Here is a 27,397-nt window from a genome sequence, read left to right as displayed (position 1 = left end):
CTTAGTGTTAATACTTAAAATCTTTTTTCTTTTTTAAACTTGTAGCTAGCAATATCTTAGTTAATTGGCTGGTTTACCTCAGTTTAAACTTCCCGTAATTGTTATGTTTTTCTTTTACTATTGAAATATATAAAAATGAATTTATGTTTTTCAAGGGGTTGAAATGTGTGTAACATAAATGCATCTTGTCAGCGTAGTTAATGATAAGTCATTCTTCAGAAGAACAGCTGCACTGCTTGAGTACGGTTTTGTGTTATTAAGCCAAAGAAATCACCTCACATTTTTAGAACAACAGTAACAACAAAATTGAAATTTAGTTTCAAAAGTTTTTTAAACTGTCCTTTCCTGGTTGACTCATACATTTCTCCTTAGAACTAAGGCAGCAGAGGAGTCTAGTTTTTTCTTTCAAGGGGCTTTGCCCAGGAGTTTTGCTAGTACTGACCTGGGGCTAGACGGTGGGCTTGGTGAGATGCTAATATACTTTTCTACCCTAAAGTAAGGTTTGTTTCTGAGAAATAGAAGAGAAGAAACCAACCAACCCTTTAGAAACAGCATATGTTTTGCCTTTCTTTGTAAAGTCTATAAGCACTCTTCACCTGCTTTTGATGTATAATTTACTTAAATGTTTATTTGGACAATATTAGTCTGCTAAAATATGTTAGGCTCTGAGCTAGATTCTCAGTATGTTTACGAAGAGTTTGTGAAAACCTAGGAAAAATGTCTATTATTGACGTTAGTTAAAAAACAAAAGGATGCAAAATTCTATATGCAATATGGTTACAGAAGTGTGTTTAGAGAAAAGACTAGAAGTCAATAAGTCAAAATACTATTAGGATTCCCCTCCTTTTTTACTTTTTTTGTTTGTTTGTTTTTGTGAGGAAGATTAGCTCTTAGCTAACATCTGTTGCCAATCCTCCTCTTTTTTGCTGAGGAAGATTGCCCCTGAGCTAACATCCGTGCCCATCTTCCTCTACTTTATATGGGACGCTGCCACAGCATGGCTTGATAAGTGGTGCATATGTCCGCATCCGGGATCTGAACCTGCAAACCTGGGGCTGCCGAAGCGGAGCACGAGAACTTAACTGCTATGCCACTGGCTGGCCTCTCCTTTTTTACTTTTTGATGAATGTTTATTATAGAAATTTTGGACATATAAATACACACGTGTATGCGTTTGCGTGTCTTTTAATTTCTTTTCCCCTCATACAACCTTCAGTTCCAATATGTATTGCTAAGATTGGAAAAGATTTAGTTTGGTGTAGTTAGACTTTTACCTCCAAGACAATGGCTTAACGATGAAAGTTATTAAATAAATTGCCATCCAAGTGTATCTATGAGTTAACAAGCTTTTAGCACATAACACTGTGCTGGGGGAGATTAGAATAAAAAAGGGAATTTAAGACACAACCTCTGCTTTACAGGACCTTATGATCTGGTAGAAGAGAGTGTATAAATTTTAACAGACGTAATTTGTAAAGCGGTTTAAATGACATTGCTGGGCAGGATGCGATTAAATGCCAAAATTTGCACTTAAGTACTATTGGAGTTCAGATTAAAGGAGCTTTATCGGAAGCTGAAGTACTTGGGAAACACCTAATAGTAGAAGTGAAACTTTACGTGAATCTTTAAAAATAGATAGTATCTGGATGGAAATAAAATATACAGAATGAGTGTAGATTTAACTTTAAAGACTTTATCCCCACCTGGCCAATGCATTCTTTGTAAAGGATTGTTCAGTATTCAGTTTCTTCCTTATATAAAAAAAAAACACAACCACAATTACAGCAACGAAATTGCTAATAATAGGATCTGAATTGGGCAAAGAGCAGTAGAGGAGGGGATATTCTGGTCTGAGGGAAGGAGAGCAACTTGAGGCTGGAAGAGGAACCACAAGGAGAGCCTTGCTTTGAACATGGGAATATTTAGGATCCCTTTGCGAGCATGGCTGCCTTGCCTTGAAGTGGATGTCATTAAAGAAATTATAGAGTGTGTATATTTGAGTATTTTATATTAAGATGTTGATCTGTAAATCCCTTGGGTAGGTATCTTTTACCTTTCAATACATAATATATCTTTTTACTTAATTAGAAAATATTTATTGAATTGATAAAGAGAACTCTAAGCTTTCAAAAAGATGACTTTCTTGGGTTTTTTTTTTTTTTATAGATCTCATTTAAAACAAAGTGCTTCTTAAAAAATTACTTCACAGCTGAAGAATATAACTTAGCAATGCTCAAAAGTATTTGCTACCTTAGTGGGGGGAGGGTGTCTTAAATGTCCAGGTATATGTATGTGCTGTGGTTTATATATCTGTCTTGTAAGATAAATTTAAACTGATTAGGATTTCCTTAAACTGGAAAACTGTTAGGAAAAACCATTTCAAAAATATATGAATCCCTTCATCATTTTAAAATAATAAATTTCTTTTAGAAGTAAACAACTTACTCTTTTCAGTATTGTATGCCTAACCTCTATTAAGCAAAAATAGATTTAAAACATTGTAGAGTGAGTAGTCTTAAAAATGGAACATATATTTATTCCTAAGTTTTAAGTAGATTTAGAACTTAATGCACATATCAGTTCTTTTAGGGATAAATGGATGAGGATCAAATGTGAGAGTATTTAAATGATTCTCAAGATTTTCTGGTTCATGTGTAGTGGTATTGAACTCTTTAGTCCTGGGCTTTAATTTGTGCCTGGTGCTAACCTGATGCTGTGCAGGGACACTCACTGCCTCCCTTCATTCAGTCCCTCTAATTATCCCCACTTCCTGGGGAGCTTGCTTAGACCTGGGCATGAGTGCTTGTTACTAAAATATTGTGCTACTCTGGCTACATGTAACAGGGTAGTTTTTGATATAAGATTTATTTATAGCTGAACCGAATAGGAGGCTAAAGTCGTTTGCTATGGTTTTATTTAATCAAATCGGTAGGGAATATTATGGAAATTATTTGGTTAGACAGTGGCTTAGGCTTATAATAAATGGAATCATGGTTAATATAGTACCTGAGCTTATTTGTTACATTGTTATTTTTTAGTGCATATTCAAAAAGAGATCTGACTACATAAATGATATGTGAAACAAGCAGATTTGCAATTTTGTGTATATTTATGGATGATGGCAGTTTTTTTTGCTGGGAGCATCTGTTAATGCAGAGATTTGTCTCTTCAGGTTCATGTGAAAATGGCGGATGAGGCTGTCTGTGTTGGCCTGGCTCCCACCAGTAAAAGCTACCTCAACATGGATGCCATCATGGAGGCCATTAAGAAAACCAGGGCCCAAGCTGTGAGTCTGAATGAATCTGTCCGCTGCAGCTGTTTCAGATGTAGTGAGCAGAAAGCTAGAGTTTGTATTTTTAAAAAAATAAGAAAGAATGATTGAAAATGCTATTGCAGTTAGTTCATGTCACATGAGTTAAATGTGGCCGAATTCGCTACTGGAAATCAAAGGCTTTGTAGCATCTGGCAGTGTTGGTCGCTGATCCTGCAGGTGGCTGCTGGATTCAGCTTTCACACCAGGGAGCAGTTTCAGTTCATTTCCAAATTTGCTAGAAAAAAAAAGAAATCCCAATTAGTTTCGAGTATTAACCCTTTCAGTGTAATAAGAGCATTTAAAAAAAATTATGTATTTTGAACAGGATTCAAAAGACCCTGGTTTAAATTCTGTTGTAATCATTTAAAAATTATGTAAACTTAATTACACTTCCAGAAATAGAAACAAAGCAATTGGTAGTTATTTTAGTTTGATCATGTCAATAGAATGTACATAACTTACATGGAGAAATCAAGAATTCACCCCACCCCTAATTCTATTTGAATGGAGTAGAATCCAAGGGGAAAAACTGTTTTCTGACATCAGGAATAGTGTTTTGTTGTTGTTGTATGGTGGTGTGTGTTTTTTTGATATCAGAGAACTAATTACATATAATGTCAAAAACTCTGCAGAGTTATCTCTAAAATTGGATGGAAGCAGCCAACACCAGCAATTAGCCTGGAGTGCTTCAATTAGTGTTCACATTTCTTTTGAAAGAAATGTTTTAGTAAGATGCATGTTTAAAGAAAAAACTGAATTCATGAATCCATATTATAGATGTTTACAGTTTATTAGCAGAGTTAATGAAGCTAAAACTTTTTTAACCTTTTAACTATAGCTTATCAGAGTACAGTTTTTCATTGAACATTTATTTAAAATGAAATTGGTGGAGTGAAACTCTTTTCCTGTGATGTAGTAGTTTAAATTATTCTGTACCATGTTCGTAAAGCTTAGTTCAGCATTTAAAAATCTCATGTGTAGCTACTTCTAGATTATGATATTGGCTCCTTCAGAAATTTCACATTTCTTATAGCCAAATTGTTTTACTAGGAATGTATTCAATACTGACTGATAATAGAAGGGCTAAATTTATGTTTGGCCAGTGTGGTAGAATAAAAAATTACTTGATTAGAACAGACCGGTAGAATTTAGATTGTAGCGATGTGGCTTGTGAGAGAGCGTAGCATAAAGTGGTGATGAATGGCAAAGTGGGGTGAGGAGGGAAAAAAGAATAGATATCAGAAGAAAAAAAAATTCAGAGTAAAAAGAAAAAGTAAAACCAAACTTCTGTTTTAGTTAGATTTGACTGAAACTGCTCATTGGGTAGTGGCTGAGTACATTAATGTTGTCAGGAATAAAATGTTAGTTGGCTTCCTAGCCAGGGTTTTGGAAAGTAGCAGTTCCTGGTACTGTAAAGAAAGGGGAATTAAGAGTTTTTCATATATTTTGCAAAAGGTTCCTTTAACATAATTCTTTGTCCTCCCAGTCACTTGAAAATTCTCCAAACTTGTGGCCAAAGTTAGCTTAAGAAAAAGTAGGGAGAGTTTGAGTTGTGTTGAATAGCGTAGTCAAATGCAGGTGGGCAGGAAGATATGTAGGTAGATGGCCCTGATTGCAGTTAGGACGAAGGTGGTGTGCCTGAGGTGAGCATCAAATAGGCAGTTTGAGTCTGTACTCAGGAATGGGAGTTGCAGCTGGCCGGTATGTAAGAGAAGTGACCTTACTCAAGGGCCCTTGAACAATAAACACATTAATGCACTCTGTATTTCGCTTATAAAGGTTTTGCAATACCAATAAAATTGAAAGTGCTTTTCATTTTCCTTTCTCAGGTACATCCAGGTTATGGATTCCTTTCAGAAAACAAAGAATTTGCCAAATGTTTGGTAAGTTTGTAATGAACCAGAAACTGTTAACTTATATTTCAGAAAGCAGTGTAATGGTGTTGTTTTTGTAAATGTGGGCAGTGATGAATTATAGGAATTATAGAATTTTAATTGACCCAACAATTCTTTGTAAACAGTAAAAAGTGAAGAGTTTTTATTCTGTAACCCGTCTTGATTTGAAGAGTAAAAATGGAAAAGTTATAAAATCACCATTACACCTAATGAATGACACCTAGTTTATTATGTATTGCATGGACTTTGACTTTTAAATTTAAAAACTTCGGATTTTTAACTAAATATGTCTGGGAGTCCAGTCATATATTAATTGTTATACCATAGCATGGAATGTGAAGCCAGAAGTAAGATTCTATTTTTTTTCTTTTTGCTGCATATGATGGCATTTAAGATCAAAAAAAGTTATTTTATGATCTGAATATCCTCCTGATATCGTGATCCTGGTTAGGTGAATTAACCTGTACTTGCTATTAAACTGATTTTCCAGGTGTATTTATAACTACATTCGAGGTGGTATTGAAATCTTAGTTTTCGGGTACTAAAATATGATTTTGAAAAATGTTTTAAAAAGCTCATTAGATCAATTACCCAAGGTATTAAATTATCTTAATTTATTATTCTAATATGTAATACTTTGTTTCTATGGTATACTTGTATTTTGTTCTTCCATGGATTCAAAATCATTTATGAACATAATCATCGTTTTCTAGATGAAATTTCCACTTAAAATCTCAATTTCTTGAGATCATAGAGTTCTAGCTGAGAATTATCTATTTTAACCAATTTACTTTATTCATTAAAAACTAAGGCCTGAAGATTAAACTAAGGCCTAAAGAAATTGTGACTTAAGGTCACACAGAAGGCTAATAGGAACAAGTGTCTGGAGAGGGCAAATTTGGTGGAAGTACCCAAAGGTCCAGATTTACCAGGTTTCATGCAGTGTATCCACATTTTCCTATTTATACCCCTTTTTATTTTTTATTTTCTTGTTTGAAATTTTGGCTGAGGTTCTGTTATTATGTAAGAAAATGATTTGAAAATAATACTTACATTTAAATGTACTTGTACAATATAATGTGTTAAATTTGTGTGTATAGATGAGGAGTTTCTGTGGTGCATGGGCCAAATGCGGCCTGCTGCCTGTTTTTGTAGATTAAGTTTTATTGGCACACAGCCACGCCCATTCATTTTGGTGTCGTCTGTGGCTGCTTTTGCTCCCTAACAGCAGAGTTGTATATCTGCAGCAGACACTGAAGGGCCTGCAAAGCCTAAAATATTTACTGTATAGCCCTTTATAGAAAAAGTTCGCCAACTCCTGGTGTAGGTGAATGTCTGAGTCCCAGAGAAGTTAAATGACGTGGCCAGTTTATCCATTCATGCATTTATGCCATCGCTAAAGAAATGCTTATTTGGTATCTATGTTTAAGGCGTTTGAGAAGGATATAAAAATAAATCAGATGTGGGTCCTGCTCACGAGGAGCTCATAGTCATGTCGTGGAAAATAAGTCAAGTTCACAAATGACTTCAATTCAGGGAAGAAAATAAAATGAAGAAGTTCATATTCTCCATAAAGGAAGATAAGAGAGATTATTTCCATCAGAGGTTTCATGTTAAAGAGTGTAGAATATATGACTGCCGTCCTTAACCTTCTTTCTAATATTGTCTCCTCTATCTTCTTTTATCAGTGTTATGTCTCAGCCAAGCCGCACTACATGCTGTTCCCAAACATGGCTGGCTCTTTCCTGTTGCATGCTTTTCATCACTCTTTCACCAATGGGCATACCTGTCTTCTCATCCCACATTTCCAACTACTACCTGTCCTTAAAGGCACAGTTCACATGTTATCTCTACTAGGATAGTTTTCCATACCCTTGTGGTGAGACGTAATCTCTTTCCTCTGTCTTCTAGAGCATTTAAAAATTTTTTTCGATTTCTTATTTTGTATACCACTTTCCATATTGTGCTAGAATTGTTTCTGTATTTTAATCTCCTCTTGAGACAAGAGACTTGGTCTTATCAGTCTTTGTTTCCCTTTTGTTATCTATCCTAATGATTTCTACATAGTAAGTTGAATGAATGTTATGGAAGGATTCAATAAATATTATTAGGTTAAGAATTATAAAACAACCTGCAAGAAAATTTTCCTCCTATCACAAAAAGGACTGTTTTGTAACTATAAGGCAGTATTGCTATGTATTTTTTTCACTCTGAAAACATGCAGCTACTGATAACTAACCCTCGCTCTTCTTTTGTGCATCATGGCAAGATTCTTATTGGGATATAATTTTCCTAGCATTAAAATCTTTTCCCATTGGACTGTGCCATTTAAAATGCTCCTTTTGAGGGGCCAGCCCGGTGGCGCAAGCGGTTAAGTGCGCACGCTCCGCTGCGGCGGCCCGGCGTTTGCCGGTTCGGATCCTGGGCGCGCACCGACGCACCACTTGGCAAGCCATGCTGTGGCGGCGTCCCATGTAAAGTGGAGGAAGATGGGCACGGATATTAGCCCAGGGCCAGTCTTCCTCGGCAAAAAAAGAGGAGGATTGGCAGATGTTAGCACAGGGCTGATCTTCCTCACAAAAAAAACAAAACCAAAATGCTCCTTTTGGAATATCTGGTTATGATTGGTAAGTTCCATAAAAATAACACAGTGAAATGAAATTGCTTATGGATTTTGTCATGCCAGATAGACATTGCTTGTGTGATTGGTGACCAACCATTGAAATGTGATCGTTATTATCCCAAACTAGGTATATTCTTAGAATATCTGATTTCCAACATAGTGGTGACGGATTACCGTGTTGGTGGCAACTTTTGGTAAGGAAGACTAGCAGAAGATGGAATTTTTTTTTTTAAGTTTAATGCTGCAGAGTTCCCTCTATTGTAATACTATATCTTATGCTTGAAATTTAATCAAATACGAAGATTTTTTTCCATTAATTTCTGGTTCTGTTTTTTTTTATTGCTGTTCACAGAGCAGCATAATATTTATTTTGTTTATAGAAAAACTATTTGTGCCTTATCACCTGATACACTGTTGTGTTTAGTTAATAGGTATGAACAAAAAGAGTTCTTGAATTTTTTTCTGAATTTACGCTATATATTTGCCTTAGTATTCAATAAACCAAATGTAAAAGCATATTAAACTTTATAAGTTTTCTTTACAAGATAATTTTTTATGCTTAATTTACATGAAGTGTGATCATGTTACATACAATCCCTACTGTACATAATTTAAATAAAATCATGTCTTGTTTGTTTTTGCTTAAATAATTCATAGAAAAAACAAAGCTGTAAATAACCCTCATAAAGAATAGCAATTTTCAGGAATTTTAATGTGCTGAGCAAACAGATTTTATTTCCAAACTGTTTTACACACTGTGTTTCTCCTCTGGGTTTCTTGTGTTCTGAGCAGTAAAAGAACAGTGATGAGAGGCTGTGAGGACTGTTAGGATTAAGAAAAGAAATTCTAATGGAGTTTATTTATTTTTTTTTTTAAAGATTTTATTTATTTATTTTTCCCCCAAAGCCCCAGTAGATAGTTGTCTGTCATAGCTGCACATCCTTCCAGTTGCTGTATGTGGGACGCGGCCTCAGCATGGCCGGAGAAGCGGCGCGTCAGTGCGATCCCGGGATCCGAACCCGGGCCGCCAGCAGCAGAGCGCGCGCACCTAACCGCCAAGCCACGGGGCCGGCCCCTCTAATGGAGTTTACAAAAGAGCTTTGAAAAGTAAAACTACTTGCTTCTGGTAAAAGGGGATATTAGTTTAAAGAGATTTCATAGTGTTCCTAGTTATCTTTCTGGTTTATATATGTATATTTTTTCATATTATCATATTTTAGTGCAACAGCATTATAAGTTACAGTAGTAAGCTTTATGAGAAATTTATATGTTAAGTTTAATAATTTGTCTTTTGTGTTTGAGTCTCATCCATGTATTTAAAAGATGTCTGTATATATGCCTATAGATAGTGAGTTCTATCCAGAATGCTCAGCATTGAGAGTATAGAAGAGAGCTGTGGCAAGCAGTTGAGGTTTGATGAATGCATTCTTTTATCTCCTTTCATTGGAGACTTTTTAGCAAGATAAAGAATATAACTATTGTGAGGGCCGGCCCCGTGGCTTAGCGGTTAAGTGCGTGCGCTCCGCTGCCGGCGGCCCGGGTTCGGATCCCGGGTGCGCACCGAGGCACCGCTCCTCCAGCCATGCTGGGGCCGCGTCCCACATACAGCAACTAGAAGGATGTGCAGCTGTGACAGACAACTATGTACTGGGGCTTTGGGGGAAAAATAAATAAATAAAATCTTTAAAAAAAAAAAAATATATAACTATTGTGAAAACAATGATATGTAATTTTTTATCCATTATATTAACCACAAATTTTAAAAATACCTGTAACATCTAATGTGTAGGCAAGCATACAGGAAAATTGTCTTGTTCTTGGGAGTGTAAATTATTTCAGCTTTTTTTTTTTTTTTTTTTTTTAGTGCCAGAAATTTGCTAGTATTTATCAAAATTTAAAATGTATATGTTCTTTGACTTGACAATTCCACTCTTAAGAATTTCACCTACAAAGATATACTTTAAAAAATGTTCATTGAAAGGTTGTTTATAATAGCAAAATTTGGAAATAGCTCAAAAATTTTTCATCTGTAAAATGAAGACTGTGACACCTACCTTGCAGGTTGGTAATAAAGATTAGAAACAACACGTATAAAGAACTTAGCACAAAGTCTGGCATGCCAGGCAGATCACCTTAATTATTATGGTGTTAATAATTATTACTTTAGTAGACGGCAAGAGCTATTGAAGAGTTTTTAGGAGAATGAGATAGTTAAAATTAGTGTTTTGGGGCACTTAATCTGATAGTTTTCATGTGTCTTTTGGGAGTTTAGATTTTTTTTCTTCTGTTAAGGAGACTAATAATTTGATATAATTATGCTGCTATGGATGTATACATGATACTGTATCTTACAAAATACTTTGACATATATGACTTTATTTAATTCATGCAACCATTGGAGCTGGATATTATTAAATCTGTTTAACAAAAAGAAAACTGAGACTGAGGTGCAGGGACTTGCCAACAATCACACTATGCTAAGTAACAGAATCAGGACTTGGCCTAGGTTGGCTGGCCGTTAAGTACAGAGCACATTTAAAAATTACTATACCTTGGTTGGCTCAGTTGGAAAGAGTGAGGGCAAATAATAGCCGAACAGTGAAGAGCAAACAACTGTAGTGAACTTAGCCAGAGCCCAGAGAAATCTTTCCCCCATGTTAATAGTAATATAGGCAACACGTGAGATCAGGTTGTAGGAAAATGACTGTTGTGTGGATAGAAACATGAAGAAAGCCTTTTGCTAGGTCATTGATCTTCAGTTATGAGGTTGTAATCCATGGTGTGTTGTTCTGATTGGGAAGTATGTTGTAAGTACTTTGAGAATGCTAAAATTCTGAAGTTAGCAAGTTTGTCAGTGACTTTGTGACTTTATTTAACAATATTTTTGTTCTTAAAATAGTTGAGAGTGAATTTGAAGTGGTCCGTGTGATATTCTATTCACTCATATTTGGAAAAAAAAATTTTTTTTTAGTAGGAGCAAAAGGAGAGGCTTAGACCTTGCAAGTCCACAGTTGTATATAACTCTTATTTTATCTATATAGGCTGTAATCTAGGTAGCTCATGGAAGTATGTTTTGTGTGTGACTGTTATTTATCTATGTCATGGCTTAAGAAAGATTGAGAACTGTTACTACAGTGTATTTGTAGACATCTAGTTTTAACTACATAAATTTTCTTATCATTAACATTATTAGATTTTCCATTTTGGGCATAGATCTTTGATTTTATTATAGTAAAATTTTTAAATTTTGGGAACATAAAATGTTAAGAAATTTGAGTCTCATGTATGCATTGAAAAATAAGATTGCCTCTGTCTGTGAACCTCTGATCCCTGTCTCCAGTTTAAATCCCTAGAGGCTACCACTGCTATCATATTTATATTCTTCTGGAGTGTGTGTGCTAGAATTTTGCTATAGATTTGTTATATAGGGTACTCTTATTACCTGAAGTTGGATTTTGTTTGTAAGAAAAGAAGTGGCACAGAACTTTTCTTTCCTTCCTCCAGGCTCTTAAAAATAGGTATGGAATACCTACCTACAGGTATTCTTGCACCATTCTCATTTAATCTTCATGGCAATCTTTGATGTATTCTTATTCTTATTCTTGGTTTTATAGAAGAGAGAAGAATCTCAGAAATAAATGCCTTGCCCAGTGTCGCATAGCTAGTAAATAATGAGTATAGATTCCAACAAAAGTCTTCTGACTGTAAATCCCCTGCTCAGTAAATGTTTCAAACTGCGTCTAAGATGAATTAGAACTAGGCTGGGTTGTTAGTGTTTTTTTTGTTGTTTGTTTTTGTTTTTCAATTGATAGCTTTTGCTGGCACCTATTTCTGCTGTTGGATGGAGACTGTTCTCTTTCTGCTCCTTTTTTATCCCCTACTGGTATACCATTGTTGAGATCTAAAAACGGAATTCTTTCCCTTTTTTTTACCTCATGATGTTAGAGGCCAGTGAAAGTAACTGTCTTCACTTGGATTTGCTGACTTTATAAGTAAAGTACTGGAGTGAGCTGGTAGAGCTATAGAATAGTCTCTGATGCCTTTTACGTCTCCATGATATTCTTAGGTTGAACTGATCAAGTCTTGCAGAATTTACAGGAGAAAGTTCACTGATTCTTTTCCTTTTGACAGTAATTTTGTAATATATTTCTAATTGTGACTCATAAATATGTCATATTCAAAAGAATTTATGAAAACCTTTGAAAGAAACTTCATAAAACCCTTTTCATAACAGAATGTCTGTTGAAATGCGAGGATATGTTTCTTTTCCTGCATATTAGATTCCAGTTCAGCTTCTAGAATATTTGGTGCAGAATTTGAAGATGATGTTGAATAGACATGCTCTAAAGTGGATACATGAAAAGGAAAAATCTTCCTTTATTTTTAGGGAATCTTTTAGGGAATTTTTTAAGGATGTAGATAAGGCAAATACATTTAGGGTTGTTGGGTTTGGGGGGATAGTTTCAATAGGCAAGTTAAAAATCTGGGCTTTGAGGTGCCTGGGATTTTCTTCCCTTTGCTTGAAGTTAGAACGGTTTCAATTTTATACTCTAGCTTTCCTTCTCCTCTCTGTCCTTGCAGTTATTAGCACAGTCTGGAGTCAGAGTTAAAATTCTTGCTCTGCCACTTCGTAGCTAGCTGTGTGACCTTGGACGAGTTGCTTGTTTGACTCTAAAGACTCTCAAGTGTCTTATGCTTACTGAATGCATGATATATATTTCTCCATCTGACTCTCTTTATTGAACGCATGTCTGTTAGAGCCAGCATGTAGTTGGGTCATGCTTTTTTAATTGTTCTGATAATTTGTATCTCTTAATTGTAGTGTTTAGTCTATTAAGTTTTTTTGTTTGCCTTAGTTTATTTTCTTTAATAGCAACTTTATTGAGAATATAATTCACATACTATAACACTAACCCTTTTAAAGTGTACAATTCAGTGATTTTTAGTATATTCACGAAGTTGTGTAACCATCACCACTATGCAATTTCAATAAGATCTATTAACATTTAATAAATTACTGATGTGGCTGGATTTATGTCTGCCATTTTATTGTTTGTTTTCTGCTTATCTCCTCTTTTCACCTTGTTTTCCTTTTCTGTCTTTTTTGGATTATTTTAATTTTAGAAATTCCATTTAAATTTATCTACTGGATCTATCTTTTACATTTTTTAGTGCTTTTTCTAGGGATTACAGTATACATCCTTAACTTTATATGGTCTACTTTACATTAATATTTCAGATAACATGTAGAAATTTTGCAACTGTAGTCTGCTATTCCCTTCTTCCCATCACCATCCTCTATGTTATAGTTGTCATATGTATTTCATCTGCATGTATTATAAATTCCATGGGAAAATGTCATAATTTTTGCTTTAAACATGTTTGAAGTGAGTTAGCACATTTCCTTCATTAATGATCCAAATATCATGCAGTTGAAATTAAGATTGATTTTTATTTTTGTCCATTTTTAGGGTACATAGAAGAATTATTATGTTTTATTTTTATTTATGTTTTATTACATATATTTTTAATTGTGGTAAATCATACATAGCATAAAAGCTACCCTTTTCACATTTTTAGTGTACAATTCAGTGGCATTAAGTACATTTACAATGTGCAACTGTCATACTATTCATCTCTAGAACTTTTTCATTATCCCAAACTGAAACTCTGTACCCATTAAACAGTAACTTCCAATTTTTCCCACCCCTACCCCCTGGTAGCCTCTGTTCTACTTTCTGTCTCTATGAATTTGCTTATTCTAGGTAACTCTTATAAGTGGGATCATATAATATTTGTCCTTTTGTGTCTGGCTTATTTCACTTAGCATAATGTCCTCAAGGTTCATCCATGTTGTAGTATGTGTCAGAATTTCATTGCTTTTAAAGTCTGAATAGTCTGTTATATGGATATACTACATTTTGTGTATCCATCATCTGCTGATTGTCACCCACCTTGTGTACAGATAGAAGGCTGAAATCATACTTTTTAATTCTTTTGTATCACTCAAGAAGCTTTTGATACTGGCTCAAGACAAGGTTGACATAAGGGAAGCCATATTGTAGAAAAGAAAAACTGTATTGTAACTTTGGGAATGACCTCTGACAAACCAACCCAGCTGGCTATGCACCCTCCAGGAGATCTAACTGCTCTGTAGATTTTACGACCCCTGCTTGTGCATGTACCTCCCAGCTGCGATAAGATGATAACTTTGTTTTTTTGAGTTCCTTAGGAATATGATGACCCCCGAACAGACAATCTGTGCTGATAGCCATCATCAGTGAAAACTGAAAGATTTGGTGTGGCACTCCCAGTCTGTCACACCAGAAGGTCAACATTCTTAACCCCCTCCCCAATAACCCAATGGCCTATATAACTGCTGTAAGATTTCATGCCCCCTTAAGATGGTTCTTTTGGACATGAGTCGGCCATCTTCCCTCTTGCTAGCAAGCTGTAATAAAAAAAGTCCTTTTTCTCCTACCACCTTGCCTCTTGAGTATTGGCATGTCTTGCTGTGAGCAAAAGGCCCCCCGTTGGGCAGTAACACTTTCAGTATGTGCTTGTTAACTATTAGATGAGAGAAGTTGCTGAATTAAAATTTGGAATTCTGGAAATATAGAAAGGGCACTTTGAGAAATCTTCCTGTATTTTTATGTTAGTGCTATTTTTATGTTATGTTAGTGCTATTTTTCATTTATAGTAACTTCATGATCTCTTAAAATTTATTTTCATCCATTTATTTGTATGTAACCCCTAAACTTAGAATTCAGTAGGAAAGATTTTTTTTTTTATTCTAGTGAAGGTAATAGATTGGAGATTTTGTTAGATTAAATGAAGTAACAGGGGCCAGCCCGGTGGCGCAAGCGGTTAAGTGTGCGCGCTCCGCTGTGGCAGCCTGGGATTCGCCGGTTCGGATCCTGGGCATGCACCGAGGCACTGCTTGGCAAGCCATGCTGTGGCGGCGTCCCATATAAAGTGGAGGAAGATGTGCACGGATGTTAGCCTAGGGCCAGTCTTCCTCAGCAAAAAAAAAAGAGGATTGGCAGATGTTGGCACAGGGCTAATCTTCCTCAAAAAAAAAAAAAATGAAGTAACATAAATTATCACTGTTACATATAGTTAATGATTCTTACTGCCCCAAATACATTCTAAAATTAAAATTTTAAGTGCATCCTTTCTAAAGTAGGTAAAGAGGCAGAAATAATGAGATGATTGCTGGGGCTTTGCTTTTAGCCTAGACCTTATCTAAAGATATTGTTACAAAGTTCCTGGGGCACCATATTGAAGCACAGCATGTGATATGCTAATTTGCTAAGCAGAGAGTATTCTTTTCTTGTATGTGCACACTTCCCAACATGCTTATAGTGTATTTGTGTGCACCCCCTGTGTGTGTGCATATGTGTGTATTTTCTTAGCTTTTTATTCAGTCTTTCACATGCTAGTTGGCTGTTGAATGTAGATGTTAAGAGAAATGAGAACATATCATTTGATAAAAATGATGTGTTGCATTTCTTAACCATTTTATTTTATTTGTAAGGAAATGTTTTGATAATGACAGCTTTAGAGATGCTGTTGCTGATTAGAATGCTGCAATTTATATAAAATATATTGAATATATAGACAGAATTGGTTATATATTTATATATGATATATAAAAGTCAGTACGTTTCACTACGGTAATAGCATGCATTAGCTCAGTGTTTATTATTAATTGTATAATGGCATAATATTTAGAAGGCTAACTTTGGTTACTCTACTGCTGCAATACAAATTTAAAATCAGTTTTATTTTATTTTATTTTTTTTTTTAAAGATTTTATTTATTCATTTTTTCCCCCCAAAGCCCCAGTAGATAGTTGTATGTTGTAGGTTCACATCCTTCTAGTTGCTGTACGCGGGACTCGGCCTCGGGTTGGACGGAGATGTGGTGCCTCGGGGCGCGCCCGGGATCCGAACCCGGGCCGCCAGCATCAGAGCGCGCGCACTTAACCGCTAAGCCACGGAGCCGGCCCTAAAATCAGTTTTAAAATAATTGTTGAATCTAGGTGATGAATAACTGGAGATTTATTATATCATTCTGTCTACTTTTGATTGTTTTAAACTTTTCATTAAAAAAATCTATAGAAGGAAATACATTAAGACCAGAAGAAGTGTTTTTATGTCCTATATTATTCTGGGAGGCCAGATTATCATAGAGTATATAATGGATTCAGTCTTAATTTGATTGTCTTAGAGAATATATTAAACTTGGGAGACATTAAAGCTCTCCTTCACATCCAATATGAAGAGATTTCAGCCATTGTCTTTGAAATGTTTCCCTGTTATCAAAATGTCTGCTTTTACTCTTCTTCATCCCTTCTATTTAATGTTTTCATACCAGGAGAAAGAACATTGTTTTGTCTTTATCATTTAATATTAATAGAATAGACACCAAATTAAAGTCAAAGTATGCTATCTAAAAGCATTAACTTTTTCCAGGTCATCTTGGTTTGTCACATCTTGATTTAAGGCCACTGTCAAGAGTAAAGAAGTACCCTTCTCATGTGTATAAACTGGTCACTAGACTAGAGGGGAGATACAGAAGGAAAATCCCTCCTAGGTAATGTCAGTCACCAAAAAAAAAAAAAAAAAAAAAATTCACTTGTTAAAAGGGCTTAATCTGGAGCAATAAGGAGTAACTTTCATTACTCCAGGTATCACATTAAAGTATTTATGTTTTACGTCCCATGATGGTAAGCTACTTCTACTAAGACTTATCTATAACATAGCATTACATTTCTCAAAGAGCTTTTACCATGCTATGCTTTTATGGTGTGTGCTTGGATTAAACTAGACAAAGAAAATTATCTCCAGGACAGATTAATTGACACAAGAAATAATCATATTTTGATTCATTTGTGTTTGTTTATAATAGAATAATAATTTGAGAAATTAAGTCCTTCCTTTGTCATATTACTGTGTTAGACCATTAATTCCCTGCCCCTACGGAACATCCATTAACACTTGGCACAGTTAGGAAAAATGATGTGGTACAGTAGGATGAGCAGCTTCCACTGATAGTATATATATTTTTTAATTGCAAGAAACCAAACAGGCGAACTCACTTGAGTTCACCTAGCAAAGGGTAAGAATCTATGTGGAATAATTTCGGATGGATTACAAAAATGGAAGAGACCATTATTTCATTTACATAAAGAGGTTTATCTCATACCTTCTGGCAGGAGTGGGAAGGTACCAGGCACTATTCTAGATACTAGTTAAATTCAGTGGTGAACAAGACAAAAATCTGAGTTGTCATGGAGTTATTTTCTAGTACAGGAAGGTAGATAATGAATTAACAAAGTCAGATCACGATGAGTGCTATAAATAAAATACAGGGGGATGATGCAAGACAGCATTGGTTCCTGGGGCACCTGGGTCTCCTTGAGACCCTTGAGAAAACAAAACTGTGTTCATAGTAGTTTTTTCCCCACTCATTCTCCCATGATTGTGCAGTAGGGTTTTCCAGCGGCTATATGATGTATGTTATCATAACAGATTGAATGCAGAACCAGATATGAGAATCCAGTTGTCTTCTATTAAGCCAGATGTTAGAGATTTGCAAAAATGTAAAACATTTCCACTCTTACTGATTTATTTGTCATGGAATGTTAATTCTAATTGTTAATTTTAAATGGGTTTATTCTTTTAAAAAGAATTGATAAATATTTTTAAAATGTCTTCATTTTAATATAGTAAATATTGATAGATATAACACACATAAGCAAAAGTTCTTTGAGATGATCAATTTCTTAGAACTGTAAAGAGGTTCTAAGCCTAAAAAGTTTGAGAAACACTGTGTCAGAAGGTGAATGGATGGTCTGTTTAGATAAGATGGTACCAAAAAACCTCTTTGAGAGGATGACCTTTAAGCTGAGATTTCATGGGAGAAGAGCATTCTAGGGAGAAAAGCAAGATTTCTATGACTACCCTTCCCCACTGCACTTCCACATTCTTTTCTGGCCTTATTATGATTACGTACATGTCAGTCAAGGACCTTTACTTATCTATCTCTGAATTCCTGTTGCTTACCACCTTACTTATAAGTCATTAATAATTCCTTCCCAATTTTAATGGAATTGCTTATATGCATTTCCAAACATGAAACAAGCTTTTGGAAGGAGGCTTAATTTCTTTGCTATTCATACCGAGCTAATTTGAAATATATTTTTATTACTTTAAAAAAATTAACGAATATTTGTTAGGATCTATTATTTCCTATTAAATTAATTCCTTTTGCATGAAAAAAATCATATATTGGATTTCTATATATGATTTTAGTGTAATATGGCTTTGTCTTGCATGTATATTTGTTAATGGTAAATTTGTTTTGCATTCTTTATACTTTGGAGTTTTAATTTGGGCCTATATTTATTAGTGTAGTGTATAAAGACTCTCTGTGTTTTTTATTATCATGCCTACTACCATCCTTTATCATACCATTTAAAAGCAAAAGCAATTTTAAAAATGAATAGTAGAGAAAGACAGAAAGGAAGTAATGAGTTTAGATAAAATCAGAGTATAAGCCACAAGGTTGATTGTGACCATAATATGACAGGACAAGATTTCTACCCTTAGCAAATCCTTACCTTTTTCTGAGTGCTTACTGTGTGCCGGCCTTATTCCAAGCACTCTGAGTACTAACTCATTTGCTTTTAATAACAGCCCTATGGGTGGATAGTATGTCTTCACTTACAAGTGTAAGAAGCAAAAGGAGGATGAGTTTAAGCAAGTTGCTCAAAGTCACACAGCTGTTAGTGCCAGGGCAAGGATTTGAACCCAGGCATTGCCTACACTCCTAACTTCTGGGCTATGCTACCTCTGCAGAAGAGATTGTACAACTTGTTATGTAATGAAACAAAATAAAACCTTAAAATATTTTCAACTCTCTTTTTCTCACCCATCAATATGTTTTCCCTGTAAGACTATATAATTTGTTTTAATTTTATAATTATAGTTTGTTAAGCCTCTTGGTATCTCTAGCTTGTAGAACAATTCCAGACCCAAAGGGACTATACAAAGAGTTGTCTGGGGGCCAGCCTGGTAGCGTAGTGGTTAAGTTCGTGCACTCTGCTTCAGCAGCCCTGGGTTCACAGGTTCGGATCCCAGGTGCAGACCTACGTGCCACTTATCAAGCCATGCTGTGGCAGGCATCCCACATATAAAGTAGAGGAAGATGGGCACGGATGTTAGCCCAGGGCAAAAAGAGGAGAGTTGGCAACAGTTGTTAGCCCAGAGCTAATCTTCCTCACCAAAAAAAAAAAAAAAAAGTTTTTTGTAAAAGTTCAGCTTTTCCCCCTAAAAGCTAAAAGTGGGAAAAAGAAGCGGATGAAATAAGAAGAAAAGCACATAGAAGAAAGAGAACAGTGGAAAGCAGTGGTGGTTTGTGGTAGAGCCTGTAGTGTGGTGGCTCTCATTGAGTCAGTGTGTGGCAGCCATGTCAGCAGCCAAGAACAGGCATGTTGGAGGACTCACTGTTCAGGTGGTTTGGCCAGTATAGTTTTAGTGACTGGGATGTAGAGGTCTTAGCAGTAACACTATTTGGAGGAGATTAAAAACAGCAATGGGACTGATTAACTACAGATATTGAAAGATACCAAATAAGGAATAAGAAAAGATAGAAGAGAAGACAGTTCTCTCTGAGGTGCCAAAAAGTAACCAAATAATGCAGAAATATATATCCTGTAGAAGGTGGACAAATGTTTCTATCTTCTAGGGAAATTACCTGCATAAGTATACATTTTCTTCAAGGTAAAAGAAAGTCAAAGCTCCTGGATTGGTGATATATAGGCGGGTATAGAAATATAGAATAAGAAAGAAGACTCTGTTAAATGGGTCTCTCTGATAGGGGAAGGATGAGGACTTGGGTTTCTACTGAACTAATGATTCTTGTTTGGAAGATTGTTAAAGATTATAAAAAGTGGTTTCACTTGTGCTTTTTTTCAGTCTGTATATACCCTATGATATCATTATCTCTAATTTATAGATGAAGAAACTGAATCAGAAATAAAATGATTTTCCTAATCACATACTATTAGATGGTCAGTTCTTTTGATTATTTATTTTATTTTATTTTATTTTTTTTATAAATTTTTTGTTTATTGCAGTAACATTGGTTTATAACATTGTAAAAATTTCAGGTGTACATCATTGTACTTCAATTTCTGCATGGACTACATCATGTTCACCACCAAAATACTAATTACAACCCATCACCACACACATGTACCGAATTATCCCTTTCACCCTCCTCCCTCCTCCCTTCCCCTCTGGTAACCACCAATCCAATCTCTGTCCCTATGTGTTTGTTTATTGTTGTTATTATCTACTACTTAATGAAGGAAATCATACGGTATGTGACCTTCTCCCTCTGACTTATTTCACTTTGCATAATACCCTCAATGTCCATCCATGTTGTCACAAATGGCTGGATTTCATCGTTTCTTATGGCTGAGTAGTATTCCATTGTGTATATATACCACATCTTCTTTATCCATTCGTCCCTTGATGGGCACTTAGGTTGCTTCCAAGTCTTGGCTATTGTGAATAATGCTGCAATGAACACAGGGGTGCATGTACCTTTGCAAATTGGTGTTAGTTCTTTTGATTAAAGTCTGTTGTTTTTTCAAGCCCTGAGTGTTCTAAAAAGCTCAAGTTTAACTGCGTACCATTATATGGAAAACTTAAGTTTAGCCAGAAACCACAAGAAGAAAAAAATAACCAGATCTTTAGTGTGGTGTTGTATGATATTTGTTGTGATTAATTTTTTAGGGGCTTTAAGAATCTGGTGTGCTTTTTCGGTCATCAGAGAAAGATAAGATTATATTCAAACATGTAACATTATGAGTGCTTACTTGTATTATGGGATTCTTCGGAAAAATAATTGTCCGAAGAATAACTTAAAATAGTAAATTAACGTATTAATGATACCTTTATTCATTTATTCTATTGCCATATTTATTTTGAAATTTTCACTTAAATTTTTTTATTTTAATTATGAAAGTTACAATTTATTTTAAAAGTTAATAATAGATACTAGAAGTCTGTGCACATTTCATTTTAGATTTTTCCCCTGTAAACTGCAGATTAGATTATGGTGAATAGAGTAATATTCTGTGCCCCAATAAATGAGCCCCTGCTCATATAAACTAAATATTTTATTTTGAGATCTAAGTCATTAGTTTATATGATTTATAATTTTTTTCTTGACAAGCTTCTAGACTTTTCAGAGGCTTTCCAAGTCTCTGGTGAGCTTTAGATTACTAAGTCTAGAATTTGTTGACTGAGCAAATGAATAAACCAATAGATTAATACCTTGTTGATTTTTTTCTTTTTCTTTTTTGCAACCAGAGATTTTATTTTCACTCTTAGGAAACTTGGAAGTAATGGAAGCTTTTAAACAAGTTTCACAAATCTTAACCAAAGCTGACCATGTTTTCAATAATGTTTTGCACAATATTTTTAGTCAATGAAGTGTAAAAATTTCATATTTGTCTTAGCTTTTCTATGAGATTAAAAGTGGTGACAGGGCTGTTCTGTTGGTATTTTGCAGCTAGCTCTTTTAATTGATGTTGAATTGTGGCTTTCCATGCACACGGGGTTAAACAAAAAGGTTGCAGTCATCTAGTGAGAATTTTTCCTTTAATGTGCTCATTAGTGGTGGCAAGTCCAGGTTTCAGCACATGTCAGTAATTTACATTTCATTGCTGAGTGGCTGCCCTTGTTCAAGAGTTGTTTCTAAGCCTGATGAATGTATATTGGGAATAAACAGAGTAGAAGAATTGAAAGCCAAATACCCTGCCAGGCCTTTCAGTTGGTTCTGAAGCCTCCAGTGGATCTCTGATTAGCAATGCATGAAGTAGGATGAAAATGCAAAGATGAGGCCTACAAAAGTTGTCACAGGTAGGCTATCCCCTTAAATCCCCTTTTTGTGACCACCTTTCCATTTCGTCTTCCCCAAATTCTTCTTTCATGGCAGACTTTCTCTTAAAGTGCAAATACTGTTAGACCTAGTCGGTGAACAATAGAGGATCAACCTAGTTCCTTTCCCCCTTCTAACTATTAAGCCAAGCCTGATTGTTATGCAATGAGTCGACAGAAGCAAAGGGCTTGATAGGCTTTACAGCTCCTAGGGACCCCATTATTGTGATTGGGATCTCTGTGGTGATTCCTTTTGGGATTCATTTTTCCCTCTTTGCCTGATTGGTACCAGCTTGTTCTGGCTTTTGAAAGCTTGCATAGATCATTAAAGGGTAATCTGTGGAGGCTCTGGTCAGTGTTGCTGGACATAGGGACAGGACTCGGTTAATGTTGTCTTTGAAATTGGGGTGGTTGGGAAAATCCAGAAGTTTTCTTTTGGTAGAAAAACGATGTATTATAATGAAGCATTTTTAGAACTCATGATTTTATTCTAAGTTATTTCATGCATAGATGGAGTAACATTAGGAAACATTGGTAGCTATCTTTAGAAGATTAAAAATGTTGCAATTCTTTATACATTTTAAGTTTATTTACATATATATGGAGATTTGGGCTTATTGTAAGAAATTAGGTATTAATATTGCCAGTTGTGTGTGTTTGTATGATCACCTGTTGTCTATTCATTTATTTTTTGCGGTGTTTTTCAAAACATTGAATTAAGAAGTTTTGTTCAGAATTCATGGTTAAAATCAAAGGTGAGTGAATTTATGACTAACAATACAATATTGAAAGATGTTGAAAAATATAAGTACTCATGTCAGATTATTATTAAAGTCAGGTGGATGTGATTTAGCTCTTGGATCATTGAAACATGAAGGCATGTTAAGCACAGTTTATTAAGTCTTTGTATTAGTTTTTTTATTAGCTAGACTTTTAATAGAGGAGCAACATGGTTTTTGGAAATTTTTTATGTGTATGAAGATCAAGATGTAAATCTTGAGACTATTAGTTTAGTAATGTTCTGATCAGTACTTTTAGGCTTAGCAAAAGGGTAACAATAAATTTACCTTCCAGATGACTACTTGAAACTATTCCTTTTGGATGCTTGCCAAATAAAAGCCCCATGGGATTAAGTTCTGGAAAATCACTTGCAAATTTGTGGGGGATATCAGTGACTTTGAATGTTTAACTGTCCAAACTGTCATCTACATGCGTTCTGTCTCTGTATTGGGTAAAAAAATTAGAAGTTTGTCAGCCAGTTAGAATTAAAGTTGACATCTGCTATTAATTGGTGTTTTATTTTCTTCCAAGTCAGTAAAAATTCAGTAAGACGTGAATTATCAAATTTTGCAATGCTAAGCAACTTGTCAAGTGACAGTAAGCACTAACTTGAGCGCTTGTACAGATGGGAAGTGTTAAAATGTTGATTAATCCTCCGAGTTCTGATTATGGTTTTAGAAGGCTAAAGCTTCTATAACCATTGCCAGCTTTCTAGTGTCAGATAGTATTCATTTGTTAATTTTGTAGGCTTTTTTCAATTACTGGCAAATTGCCTCTGGTATAATGAGCATTCAACTAGTTTTGGTGATACTTAGTCTAGTAGACTTAGAGTCAGAGAAGGCATTGTAGAATTCTTCTGTTTCTCAAATCTGTTATTTATTTAGTTAACATCTTAGTCAAATTCTTTTTAGTAAAAAAAAAATAGAAAAAATCTAAAAGTGAGCTTTAAGATGGTATTTTCTTATACATACTTACGTTGTATTGAGAAGGGAGTATCTGAATCTTGGCAAAGGAAGCCTTGCATGGACCCCCTGTTGAAAAAGAAAATTATTTCTATTTTTACCATTTCCAAAACATTTTAAGATATAAAACATAAGGATAGAGAAATCAGTTCCTTCAAGAAGAGCTTGTAAAAATAACAAGATTTCAAACATTCTCAGAACTAAAAGAGACCAAAGAAAATATTCTCATCATACAGATTACATTTTAATTTTCTAGTTACTGAAAGTTTTGGCATGGTACTAAGTAGTCGCTTTATAGAAAGTGTGTCTTTTTTTTTTTTTTTTTTGCTAATTGTTAATATGAAAATGGATTTCCTATTTGAATAGATCTGTACATTAGAGGTAGAATTCTGTTTTAAAAGTGGTTAGGACTTGTAGCAACATTTCTCAGATTAGTTTCTTAATATTATTGGACTTCAGTTTAATTCGGGTCTTCTTTTTTATTGTTCACTTAAGAATATCTGATGTTTTATGTAGTAATGTATTTTTGCTACTAGAAAATCATCAGGTTGTTTAATTTGATTCAGAAAATCGGTCCTGTACAGTTACTTGGATGTTGTCTAGATTTTATTTCAACTTAAAAACTAGAAAAGATGCTTATGTAAATTAATAGTTTTACATACAGTTGATAAATAGCATCTTAAACCCAAGGGCCAGTTTAGCAGTTATTATACATTTTTAGAAAATCGTTGAAAAATAGAAAATTTAGATCTTCTAGCTAAACTATACAAAACACTTTTATAGTCATTGCAGTGCCTGATAACTTCAGGGTTCATTGCCCCTGTACATTTTTCAAATTATTTGCTTCTCAATACATAAGGCTTTAATTTACCTCCTACTGGCAAACCCCAAATGGGTATTTAAGAATTTTGAAAGTGGACTGCTATAGTTGTGCTTCAGCACTGGCTTTGATTGCTGACACAGAATTTCTTAAGACACCCCAAATTTAGAAGGATGGGAGGTTTAGGCAGCATCTTCTAAGCAAATGCTAAGGTGCTTTTTTTCAGACACAGAATTACTGTTTTCTATAATGTTTTTCTTTGTTTGAATCCTGTTTTAATGCCTGTTTATTTTAAAAAATAATTTAGGCACAAAATTTAACAACATTTTTTTCACTATTAACTTAAATTTTTGTTTATATGGCCTGTTTTAATCTTTAATTTTACAAAATATTAATAAAGTTAAATATTTGTAGCTTAAAGTACACTAAAGCAATAATAATCGCTTCTGTAAATAACTTTGATGTTATTAGTAAGTGTAATTTATATACTGATGAAAAATACAGATGACTAATATCTCAAGTGTGCATTCTCTTAGAGGTGCTCAAGGTGACTTTCATGTCATCCTTTTATGCTTGCTGTGTTTTTAAGGAATAAGGGAAATAGTTGATACCAGTATTTTACTGAAAGAAGACTAAAACCTACAGCTGGTATTTGAATTGGGGTAATACTTTACTTTTTTTGACCTTAAATGCTCTCACGATTTTTTAGGAAACTGAGTTCATGGTAGACCTGACTTTTTAATTATTTCTGTGTTTTCAGCTCAGTTTGGTCACTAATAACTTGACTTGTTACTTATGTTCTTACTTTTCTTTGCCCCGTTGCATGCAGTTCCTGTTGTTTAAATCACCAAGCTTTCTTTATCATGTGATCCTGTCTCTCTGTTGACAGTTGATTGGATCAAGGATTAGTGTCTGACCCAAAGGCAGTCATCTACAGAAGGGTCATGGCCCGGGTGGTGTGTGTGGGGTATGTGTGTGGGTGTGGATGTGGATGTGTGTGGTGGGGGCTGTGGGTGGTGGTGGGGTGCAGAGAAGGTTGTGACACTGAACTGAAATAACTGAAAGATGAGAAGGAGCAGCTAGCACTGGAAGATCTGGGGTAAGCCTTCTGCAGGCAGAGGGAAGAGCAGGTGTACATGTTCTGAGTCAGGAATGAGATTAGCTTTTTGGATTGAGAGAAGGAAGCTGGTGTGGCAGGATAATAAAAATGAGGAGGCGTGTAGTATAGGATGAGGTTGGAAAGGTAGGCTCAGGGCAGATCAGTTAGGGCCATTGTAAGAAGCTGGGATTTTCGTCTAAGCAGCATTGGGGAGCCGCTGGGGGGAATTTTAGGCACGCAGTGACATAATGTGATGTACTTCCATATCAAGAATGCATATCAGACTGAAGAATTATATGATTCAAAGCAGTTATGATAATAGGAGTAGAAAAAATTTAAACTGTAAACTAAATATGACAAGAAACAGTGCTCTAGAAGAAGTCTCATGCTGGTCCACCTGTAGAAGTCCCCACTCCTTAATTTTGTCCTACTGTTCTTAGGACGCATCTCTTTGTGAAAACACAGCTATCTTCTAATTTATACTTTGCAAGTCATCTACTTTTCAGTAAATCCTGCCCTTACCTTTAGAGGTTAATCTAATACTAAGAATCCTTCCTCTTCCCACAATGGTTTATTTCCCCAAATCTGGATTACTCAGTCTTGATAAATGCTCCAGTAAGACAGCCCATAGGAGCTTTTGACGTGGTAAGTCCTAGGAACAATTAGAGGGTAGGTGTGGATACAAAGGGAATATATGGTATTCCAGTTTAAGGTGGCCACGCTTAATTCTGTCTCCTTTGCTATCTTCCTGCCAGTGATAATTACTGATGCGCTTCTTTAACTTTCTGTTGGCTAGCAGGCAATGGTTCCACCACACAAATATATTTAAATGAATGCTTGTACATTGTTGGTGTGCATGTGTGCACACATACACTCACATTCTAGTGGACACTTTGTCTCTCCAACATCCTTTCCACCGCGGGTGATTTGTTTAAGCTGGTTATGATAATCTTCCCTGACAATTACTGATTCAGGGATGAATCAGTGAAGGCTTAAGCCAGTTTGGGCCAATGAAACATGATGAGAGGCTTTTTTGGGATTCCTCGGAAAGAAACTTTCTGATTCTTAAGAGAGAGACAGTGGTGCTCAAGCTTTCTCCCTCCGTCTCCCCACACCTTTTGTGAATGAGCGGGCTTGGTGCTGCTGGCAGCCACATTGTGACCACAAGGATAGCTAGCCTAAGGACAGAGCTGACTTACAGAATGGGGCAGATCTGAGACCATGGCAGAGAAATCCAGAATTGGAAGATAGACTTTTAGAAGAATTTCTTTCTAGAAGTGTTGGTGGGGTGGTGTTGGGGGAAAGGGAGAGTAGGGATATTTAATGGGTTAACAGCACTTTTGTACTTTATCAAATATTTATTGAAAAGTTTTCCTATCTCATTGTGCTAGACACTGAGGAACTTAGTTAAAAGAGAAAGTAAGGCACAGAACTTATTTTTCCAGGAAACTTATTTATGGGTATTGGATTTTGATTCTCTCTGTGATTGGACTATCCCTTGTATTGGATTTGGGGACTGAAAGAACACTCAGTTATGGATATGAAGTTGAAAATTTTAGGAACCCAGAGCTTAAAGTATTAACTCTTAACTCATTAGGGAGCCAATGTCAGCACTGTGAGTTGCTTTAATGATGTTGCTGGGCAGCTAGAACTATCATATAGCTAGAACTATAGCTATATTATACATGGGTGTTTTAAGGGATCCAAGATTGAGAAGATAGGTAGGCTTGAGGAAAGTACTGGAAACAGAGACTAGCTGGCAGTCAATTCTTATTTCTCTCTGTGTTTATACTTCATTCTTTGAAACCTTTCTGAAAACCTGTCTACTTTCATCCTCTCTTCTCTGCTGGCCTGGCTCTGTGGAACGTGCTGACTCCGCTGCCCCTGACCTTATGTGTTTTAGGTCTGGCATCCTGAAAAGAGGAAAGCCTCTTTTTTCTTTCTGTC

The 27,397-nt window shown here is 35.3% G+C and overlaps 1 protein-coding gene across 2 annotated transcripts in view; it reads left to right on the top strand.

Moving 5' to 3' along the window:
• ITGBL1 (integrin subunit beta like 1) overlaps positions 1–27,397 on the top strand; it is a 1,366,350-nt gene that overhangs the window by 73,722 nt on the left and 1,265,231 nt on the right. For both annotated transcript variants that reach the window (XM_004423143.3, XM_087435885.1), the window contains exons 5-6: positions 3,173–3,286; positions 5,143–5,196. In XM_004423143.3, coding sequence (XP_004423200.1) covers positions 3,173–3,286; positions 5,143–5,196 — 168 coding nt within the window. The remainder of the gene's footprint in view (positions 1–3,172; positions 3,287–5,142; positions 5,197–27,397) is intronic.

This window comes from Ceratotherium simum, chromosome 10 (assembly GCF_057802395.1).
Source record: "Ceratotherium simum simum isolate JZ-2026a chromosome 10, ASM5780239v1, whole genome shotgun sequence".
Classification (NCBI taxonomy): Eukaryota; Metazoa; Chordata; class Mammalia; order Perissodactyla; family Rhinocerotidae; genus Ceratotherium; species Ceratotherium simum.
Note: the sequence above shows the minus strand (reverse complement) of the source record. Positions and strands in the feature narration are given on the sequence as shown.